This window comes from Pogoniulus pusillus, chromosome 25, assembly GCF_015220805.1.
Source record: "Pogoniulus pusillus isolate bPogPus1 chromosome 25, bPogPus1.pri, whole genome shotgun sequence".
Taxonomy (NCBI): domain Eukaryota; kingdom Metazoa; phylum Chordata; class Aves; order Piciformes; family Lybiidae; genus Pogoniulus; species Pogoniulus pusillus.
Window position 1 is genome coordinate 11,579,620 of NC_087288.1, and position 10,232 is coordinate 11,589,851.

At 45.4% G+C, this 10,232-nt stretch overlaps 1 protein-coding gene across 1 annotated transcript; it reads right to left on the reverse strand.

The window, feature by feature from the left end:
* Positions 1 to 547: 547 nt before the first annotated feature.
* On the reverse strand, positions 548 to 9,451 carry SLC30A1 (solute carrier family 30 member 1). The gene is made up of 2 exons (XM_064164453.1): positions 8,669 to 9,451; positions 548 to 4,886 (listed from the first exon to the last, which is right to left on the reverse strand). The coding sequence occupies exons 1-2, from the start codon at positions 9,297 to 9,299 to the stop codon at positions 3,976 to 3,978; spliced, it is 1,542 nt and encodes a 513-aa protein (XP_064020523.1). The 5' UTR covers positions 9,300 to 9,451; the 3' UTR covers positions 548 to 3,975.
* Positions 9,452 to 10,232: the final 781 nt, after the last annotated feature.

The following is a 10,232-nucleotide window of genomic DNA, read 5'->3' on the forward strand; positions in this document are numbered from 1 at the left end:
TTTAGAAACAGCACAGTACTCCTTATTTTAATACAACCATGAAGCTGTTCTTCAAAAGCCAGGCTATACTGGCAGAAGCTCTGGACTCCCTCCCACAGTTAATTCCTTTTTGCAAGTAACTACTTGTCAGCCTGGTGAAACTATTTATGAAGACAAGACTGAGGCCTGGCCATGACTTTTGTGAGTCACAAGCTGGGGCTAGTTTTGTCTTTTACACAACTAAGTGTATGTTCACACCAAATACCATGATGCAGTAGTAATAGGCATTACTAAAAGCCTAGAATGGATGTTGAGAACAATAGAGATAAAATTATAAGGGGTTCCACAGAAGCAATTTACTCTGCTAAAAGTAGAGCTTCAAGGTACTCACTAGCCCACAGAGTTTGAATTAGTTCTGACTGCACCTTAGGTGCAGGTACAATGTAAGAAATGGTTCTAAAAATAGCATGATGAGACAGGCACTAAGTATAAAAAGCTGATGCATTTAAGCAGAAGCATAAAGAATCTTGACACTGAAAACCAAAAAAACACAATCCTGCAAAAGCAGTGTTTCTTTTCTCTTTTATTATTTGAAAAATTCAGAAATGTGATACACAATACAATTAGCTCCCCACCACTGCAGTGTTCACTTACATGAGATTCACTAGTTTCATGCTTTGTGGAAAACAAACAAACAAACAAAACAACAGAGACTGTGCAGTGTTTTTCAGTGCTCCCCGTATTCTGGAACGTGATCTTCGGAATTCACCCAGTCTGTGTAAGCACAGACAGGTCAGGTCAAATGAAACCAAGCTAAATGACAAGCCAGCAGGCTACAGGTGGGTCTCTTACAGCAAGAAGGAACATATTCCTGCTGCTGTACAGCCACCACCTTCGCTTGGCTATGTGCTTTCAGGGAAGTGACCATCCAGGGCTAATGAGACTGAAGGGCTCCGTTACCACCAGCTGCTGCTGCACATGCAACACTGCACATGGCCCAGAGGCCACAAAACTCCCCATTCTGCTCCCATCATCATCATCACCACATCTGTATCCTATCCTGATAACAACAATAAGGCAGGGGAGAGACTTTAAGCTAGCCATTGCCTGCAATGGACACAGAAATAGAAAAATATGACTTCTGGTGCAAACCCCAAAAGATTAAATAGTTACAATGGAATCAGTGATTACCACTCCATCTATTCAGATGCACTTCTTGAGCCTGGTAACCAGTGCCAGCAACTGTCAAGACTCACTAGTTACTCTCTTTTTATAGGTGAGAAGTCAGGCTTCTCAGTGCAACTATGGTTTGTCTTGGGGTGTTTGTTGTTGTGGTTTGGCTTTTATTTTTAACAAAGAACTGCAGTTCCATGGTGCATTCCTGATATACAGCAGGACCTCATTAATTCACACTAATGACTGAGACCCATTTTAAACTAGTGAGCAAAATAATTAGTGAAAGTTTAACCATAAAAAGCAAGGCTACACATTTAGGGGGAAAAATAAGAGAAAAAGGGCTTCTCTGATTTCAGCATTCACTTGGTTAATACTAGCAGTGGTAGCATATTCTGCAAATACAATATCTCATTCAACAGTCAACTCTAGATCATATACAGGTAACAGAAGAGTTAAGATAATTCAGACCAAACAAAAACATATATAAATACTGTATTAACATATTTAAGTTAGTTTATGAGACTATACAACAATAAACACAGAAAAAGGAGAGCGATGTTGGTGGCTGTGAGCCACTACCATCCCCAAGCAAGCATAACACTCAATCGACCCATCCACACACCAGAGATTTCTCTGAATACATCTGAGCAGCCAAGAGGCACAAACCAACTGGACAGCGCTGTGCCACACCCAAGCTAAGGAGCCCTGTGGGAGTGGGCTCATGCCAAACCCGACCGATCTCCTCCACTCTTCCAATGCTTTGGCACCAGCACTTGTCCAGCGCACTGGCACGCAATACAGAGCTCGTCCTGCCCTGCGGCTTGCACAGCTGATATACAACACTGGTAATCCACCCATGGATAATCGAGAGTTGACTGTAATGCTCTGCTGAGAAGTTGGGTAAGACCACTGACACAACCTGGGCTGATCCAAGTCTGATGAGCAGCAGACTACTCTGAACTACTCAGGAGCAATTATTTTACAAGACATGTATTAGAAATGCAAACTAGCAAGGTGTTCTGTATCTGGAGACAAAGCTACATTCCCTTCACTAACAGAACAGCATTAAAAAAATCTACATTTAAATACTGTTAAAAACCTGAAAACCACAGCATGAAAGAATCTCATAAGGCCCAAACTATCCTCAGTTCCCTCTGTTGTGCCTAGCTATTGCAATACATTTGCAGAAGTAGATAACATGTGATTTAGTATTTTACCCTTCCAGTAACAGATCTCAGAGCTCTTCACACGAGAATTAAGCCTCACAACACCCCTGTGAGGTAGGTATTATTCTCATTTGAAGACAGGGAGATTGAAGCAGAGTGTTTATCATGTCCAGAGTCATCAAACAATGGAAGATCTGAGTTGTTTTCCAGTTTTGAGCATAAGAGCAGCCAATTAAATCACAGGATATTATTTCCCATACATAACTTTGAGGTGGATTGAAAGGGTCAGGGGTTTAAATTATATTTCTTGCATGTTTTATCTTTTCCAACTCTAGTCTCTGCCAAGTTCACAATGTCTATAGGCCAATTTCTCCTTTGTTAAGGTGTAAACCAGCAGCATACTGTAACAGCTTCTGTAACAGCTTCTTTAGAGCCAGTTGTCAATTAACTAAGTTCATAGTTTAAACCATAGATCTGGACACTTAAGAAGTGCAATTATGAGCTACATGAACAACTCAAGAGTATGAAACACTGCCAATTAAAATCCTACTCCCTGGCCCATTTCCTTCAAAGTCAGAGGCAGGCTCCTGAGGACACAGCTGAGACCAGGACTATAGTCACTGCAAATGCTTACACACTTAGCTACGAGCAAAACACACGTCTGAATGACTTGCTATGGAGGCTACTGCTGATGCCTGAAAGCATGAATTATACAGCCTGTGCTTGGCAGACCTTTCCCAACAGAGTACTTACTGACATAGCTAATTTTTATCTTAGTACACTGAGCATCAGTTGAGAATGAAGCTACATCTCTTCATTCATAGCACTGGAATCAAGGATTCCTTCAATTTCAAAGACTTTTATGACCAGACACAGCTTGGGAATAAGGAAAACTGCCAGAAAATGCAGTCTCAGGTCTCGATTACAGAGCAAAATACAGTAGCTTGAACTTCCATTCTGAGAGAAAAAAAACCTTTCACGTCTGCTATTTTCACAAGCAGTTGATTTTAATTACCTCACTACCTTACCAGAAAAAGTGGGGACATTTTCTAGTAATCATATGATGTTCTCTTTAAGATATGCTATACGATAAATTCATTAGAAAAGCTTTCACATTTGTTGTTATATAGACTTAAGAAAAATATCTGAAACTGCAGTGGTTTCCAGTTTTAAGTAGTTATATCTTTAAAAACGTTCTATGAACTTTGGTTTCCTTCAGGCTTCTAAATAAACAATATATTAGAATATCTACAAATCAAATATTAAAAGAAAGATTAGGTCCAAGAAGAAGAAGTCTGTAACACAAATTGAGTTCCTACATGCTTATCCTTCAAACACCTTTTCACTGGAAAAAAACCCTATTTTCATTTGAAGCACAGCAAAAAGTGTCTGCTGAAATGTTGAAACTGGTTTTCTGAAGTTGTTACAGCATTGGTGTACTTTCTGTCTGTCTCAAAGTCAACACAAACACATTGTTTCATGACAGTGACATTATGTTCTTTAAAACAAGCACTCTAGATTTAGCAATATGACAAGAACAAAGACTTCAGCAATTACACTACTTGGCAAAATTGCATCTCAAACGTCTGTCTCTTCCTCTTGCAATACAGCTGCTGTCAAAGTCACCAAAACTCAGGTAGCACCATTCAGGGAGTTACAAAGATGATTCAAACTGCTCATTTTGATCGATGTTTGCCTCTAGCTTAACTGAAGGGATGCTCTCCGACTTAGTCCTCCTAGTTTTGGGAAAATCAATGACAACTTCTGAACAAGAAATACTAAGTGATGAAGATTTTTCTGTCTTCTTCCCGGTACTATCTTCTCCTGTTCCACAACACTGCTTCAAAGCACACTGTGTCCTGCAAGGAAACTCACATTTCCCTCTTCCCGACTCAGAGCCAACACTGGCAAACTCAGGCTGAATGGTAGTCGCATGGATCCCTTCGTCATGAAAGATCTCTTTTATGCGCTTTGCCACCATCATGTATGTGGAAGGGTCAGGACACTTTATGTGAGCAGTGCCAATGATCCTACTGCCTGCTAGCTGCCAAATATGTAACTCGTGGACTGCTTCAACTCCTTCAAGTGTGCGTAATTTTGAGTTCAAAGAATGCACATCTATTTGTTTGGGTACGGTCTGTAGAAGTATAAGGGCTGACTCTCTAAGTAATGGGTAAGTTGTGTAAAGGAGTATACAAACCATGATCAGGCAAAGGACGGGATCTAAATACAGCAACCAGCATGGCCCAGCCACGGTAATGCTCTCTTGCTCAGAACCATTTGCTCTGCCGAGTGTTTGGGATAAAGTAGCATTTTCCACGCAATGATTATTGACGCACGGATTTAAGCAGGGCCCATCTTTGGGGCATGGATTCCACAACCCATAAAAGAGCAAGGCATTCACTACCACAATTACTGAACCTAAGGCATCTCCAAAAACATGCAGAAAAACCCCACGCATGTTAAGCTGTGCACTAGAGTCTTCTTCAACTTCCTCTACATCCAGAGGATAATGACCAGCGTTCCCATTCACTTGTAGGTCAGCCATGTCATCTTTCATATCACCTGACAAGAAGACAGTAACATGATTAGGCACATCTTATAACATGACACATTTCTGCAATAACTAATGTTAACATTGCCATACTGAGTACAAAAGTCAAAAGCCTGCAACTCTACCCATAACACTCTGCAATGCTTTCTCTGACTGGGAAATATTTGGTTGGCTCAATAAGGGATGTAGATAGTTTATAAGGCAATTATTTCCACTTGGAGCATAAAGATACAGAGTGACAAAGCATGAAGATGACCACGTTTTAACCTACTGAAAAACTGTTTTCACGTTTTCCAGCTGTTTAACCATTTAAGGACACATTGTTCATTTCTTAAACAAAACTCAGAATTAGAGATAGATATGAAACAAAGGCAGACAGGTAGCAGAGTAACTTATATTTGTTCCCTCTTTTGAAAAGCCAGAAGACTGAGCACATTGCTAAAGTCTCTCTTAAACCCCAAGACTGCACTGCCATTTAGTATCAAAATTCACCAGACCAGAAGCTCAAAAGCTGTATAGATACTGGTTTATAGTAACATTTACTAAAGGCTTAGTAGTTGAGTCCCAGAAGAGTTTTGCATTCAAGGAAAAGGAAGTTATGAGACGACACAGAGAGCCAGCAGAACGGACAGATACAGTGAGCTTAGCTTTTCAGTCTAAACTGCAGAATTTATCATCAGCCATCACTACAGGACACTGCAAGTTATCACTGAAGCCTTCAAAGGCTCTGAACCAGTGTTATTTATATTTTAGAACATATTAAACCCATATTTTTAGTACTTTTAAGTGACGTGCAGCTGTTGAGTGACACATAGCTGTGGATGCCCAGAGCCATAGGTCATGGTCAATGTAATGCATAAATGAACATATTAGTGCCCTCCTTTGTCAAAACTGTTTGTGGTACTACCAACCCATCACACCTAACTAGCTACACAGGAATAAATGCATACATAAGTACAAAGAAGAATGTTTTTTGAAAGAAAAACACTTCTCATTTTCAAAACTGCAAGTATTTCACATGATTAACCTCCTAGTTTTCTTCAATAGCTCTTCTTTGGACAGAAAACTTCCAGCATTAAAGAAATGCAATAGGTGCTGGCCACTGTCCTGACAATCTGAAACAAGGAGCTTTTACTGCTTCTGTGGTTATTCAGTTCAGAGCTTTGTAAACATTAACATGTTAGCATGACCTGCAGCTTCTGCCACTCTGCTCTCATGACTGCAATTCTGCAATCATAAAGAAGTGGTGGACTCCAAGGAAGGCAGCTGAGTGGGTCAGTTCCAAGCCTCAGGCTCATAACCTCATGCGTCACACTTCTGTCCTAAAACTCCAGCTACATTTTCCACATAACTTCTAGGAGTTATGGAATACAAGACCCGTAACTCTCCACAGAAATCAATAAATTGGAGGAAAGTCTCTCAAGTTACAGAGTTCAGACCTCAGGGCCCACAATGACAGCAAGGAAAGAATACCTTTCCTTATGGTCTGCTATGTACCAAATACTTGGAGAAAAGAAGATCTGGGAAGTTGACTGACCTATCTGTAAGGGTAGGTAACAGGAATATGCTCCCAGAAAGTTCTTGAGACTTTTTTAATGATAAAAAAAAAAATAATTATAGAATGGTTTGGGTTGGAAGGAGCTTTTAAGGTCACCTAGTCCAACCCCCTGTAACAAGCAGGGACATTTTTGTCTAGATAAAGTCGCTCAGAGCCCTGTCCAACCTGACCTTGAATGTTTCTGAGAATGAGGCATCTACTACATCTCTGGTCACCCTGTTCCAATGTTTCACCACCCTTACTACAAAAAAAATTCTCCCTTCCCAGTGGAGACCTCCTCTTTTTTAGTTTAAAACTATTACCCCTTGTCCTGTCACAACTGGCCTACTAAAAAGACTCTCCCCATCTTTCTTATAGGCCCCCTTCAATACTGAAAGACCACAGTAAGGTATCCCTGGAGCCTAACACAGGTCCATTTGAAACGTGCTCATTTAAATGTAACACATAGAATGTAACACATATGACATAAGATACTTGTGCAGGACTAGCCCCTGAGGTTATCACCAGCCTTCCACTTCTGCCTTAGGGTATCAGAGTCCACCCTTCTCTTACAGTTTCCAATGAAGGCATAGTACCACTCTCAGTCGTTTCCCTAGTCCTCATCCTACACCTCCTGTAGCTTCTCACAAGTCTCCAAGCACCCTTCCCTGTAACATTTCCATAGGTAAACTATGAATAACTCCATCTATTACATAATCATGACAGGGCACAGAAGGAAATACAAACTTCTTCCAAAGTTTTGTCATGGCCAAAATTATGTCCTACTACCACCTAAATACCCACAACAAATTATTTGTTGTTGCCAGAAGGGCACCTATGAGAAATTCCAGACGACTTAGCTCAAGAGGTATAAGTTTTAATTCAGGCTGTAAGTTAATATTTTATCTCATAGCTAGTTCAAAACTTGGCTAAAAGCACAAATCTTCAGCACTCTAGAACAATTCACAAACCCAGATTTATCAGGTTGGTGCTTAAGGGAATTTTACATTGTTTGAAATGAATTATTAGAACACCTCTGCTGAAACTAAACTAACATTAAGAACTTATTACGTGGTCAAGAAAACTGTGTACTATATTCAGAGGAACTTTATCATCCTCTTGCAAAACCTGTCTTTTAAAAACCAATGCAGAGCTAAAACACTGAAGAAAGTGAGACATTGTTAAGTTTCTCAAATGTGTACTGCAACCTCTGACCACAGAGAAAGTGAAACTACAGTGAAGTTCACTCTGCTCAATTAAAGCTCAATTTAAGCTTAAACAGCGATCTCCTGATGTCACCCTAAAAAGACATAAGCTCTGAAGCCTGAAATGCCTTCCTCTTGATGACGGCGACGCCACACAATCAAAGCACAGAAACTGCAATTATTCACCTTTCACTCCCTTAAAACACAGGACCTGGCTTTGACCAAGTGACTTCAAAATAAGTTTTCTTGATCCATTTAGAAAAAAAAAAAAAAAAGTCACCACAAAAATGTTCTTCCCACAAAACAGTTTGATCACAACTGCGAAGGGAAGGCTTTAAATTTATCTCAATGTGCAAGTGAGTGGGAAGGTGTGTACTTCAGAAAGTGAAGAAAACTAATCCAAAGAAACGACACCGACACATGTACTCTGACACCAGCGAGTTCCACATTTAGTGCCTATTACATGACTTCCACAGTTCTAATTGGTAATTTCCACGACTTCTTCCTATTAATACAGATGTCATGAAGATGTATGACAGTACTGCCACGGGATGTACTTCAGTCTATTAGACTGACTGATATTAGCTTCTCAAGTAGCCAATAGCCAACCCAATAGAGACCCGGCTGTCAGGACCAAGGTGTTGAGTTGTGTTTTATTTGATGTGCAGCCAGTTCAGAAGGCGTTAGGACAACATCTTGTGACAGCTTGTCGCTAGGCACAAAACACTTGTCATGTGCCTCTCTAACGGCACCAACTTTCTCTAAGGCAACCTGCTTTACCCTAAGATTCTTTCATGCTCCAATCTGTCTGCAAGACATGCACACAACTCAGGGCATTCCTTTCAGCACTTGAAGGAAAGGCGTGAGGTAGAGGGTGCCCGAGAATACCACTAAGAGAGTTTCTTGCCTCTCGCCGAGGAGGAAGGACGAGAGGTTTCCATGAAGCTTGCACTAGATGGGCCCAAGATGCCCACCACCTTTCTCAGGGAAGGGATCTGTATTTTCTGACACCTTTATGCCTGGGATGGGACAGAGGTGTCGCAGGACTTACCTAGCTTCTCCTGGCTAACCCCGTTGGAGCTGCTGCAGTTCTCCACCAAGGTGCTGGTCTCCTCCCGGTGCAACGAAGCTTCCCCGTCCCCAGGTGGCTGCTCGGGCTTGGATCCGCTGCGGGTGTGCTGCCTGCCGCTGTGCGAATGCCCGTGGCCATGGGAATGGCCATGGCCCCCGACGCCGTGGTGGTTGAAGAGGCAGAGCCCCAGCAGGTTGATGATGAGTCCTGCCACTCCGACGCCGATGACCACCAGCGGCTGCTGGATCTCATGAGGCTCCGTGAAGCGCTCGATGGCCTCCAGCAGGATGGTGAAGCAGAGGGCGGTGAGGAAGACGGCGTTGACGAGGGCGCCCATCACTTCAGCTCGCACCCACCCGAAGGTGTTCTTCTTGGTGGCGCGGGTGCGTTGGGCGAAGCGTACGGCCACCAGCGCCACAACTAGAGCCATGACATCAGAGAGCATGTGGAAGGAGTCGGAGAGCATGGCCAGAGACGACGTGACCCGGCTCACCACGACCTCCACCACGAAGAAAAGGAAGGTGAGTGCCAGCATGCATAGCAGCCGCGCCCGTCGGTTCTGCCACCACCGCGGCCCGCCCGGCCCCTTCGCCGCCATCCCCCCGCACATCGCGCCGGGGCAGCGGCTGCTGGCCCGGCCCGGTGGAGGCGCGAGGAGAGCAACCGTCGGTTGGCGCGGCGAGCAGCCCGCGGGTGCAGCGCAGCCCCGAGGGTGAACGCGGCCCCTTGCCCGCCGCCGCCGGCCGAGCCGCCGCTCCTCTCTCGACAGGCGCCGGGCGAGCAAACTTTGCACCCGAGCCCCCTCACTCTTTCCACACGGAACCCGAGCCGGCACGGCCACGCCCCTCCTCCCGCGCCCCATTGGCCACCGCCCCCCCGCGTGGCTCTGCCCGCCCTCCGCTGCTCCCCTCCTCACTCGCTATTGGCCCGTGCGGCCTCGCGACAGGCGTCCCCGCCCCCCTGATGCCGCACATTGGCCGCGGCCTCCCCGCCCTGCCGTGCCCTGCCGGAGGGGGAGGGCGGGGCCGCTGGTGACGTCCCGGGAGCAGCGGCGCTGATTGGCTGAGTCTGGCTTCTCCCCCGCCGCCGCCAGCGCTCGCTGCTCCGCAAGCCCCGCCCCGCGGCGAGCGGGACTCGTGCAAAAGGTGCGCTTCACACGGCCCCGCACCGGCCCGCGCTCGGGGCGTGGCTGTGCCCGCGGGCGGGGGCGCTCTGCCGCAGCGGGGCTGCGCTGGGCTAGGCGAGGGCAGAGGGGGGCCTGACGTCACGCGTCGGGCCGTGGCCTCCAGGATTCAGCCGCACTGCTGTGTGCGCCCGGCGCGGCTGGAGGCGAGCCCCGGCAGCTGACCAGCGCCAGGGAAGTCGGCGCAGGGTCTGCGCCGCTGGCCGCCGTGGTTGGTTTGCGTGTGCGTTGGGGAGATAAGCCTCTCGGCGGTACCGCGTAGCCCTGGTGTCGGGAAGTGCCCTAGGTGGGGCCGCAGTGGGGCTCTGTCCGCTGGCCCCGCACACTCGGGCGACCTTTCGCGGGTCCAGGTTGTCCGTT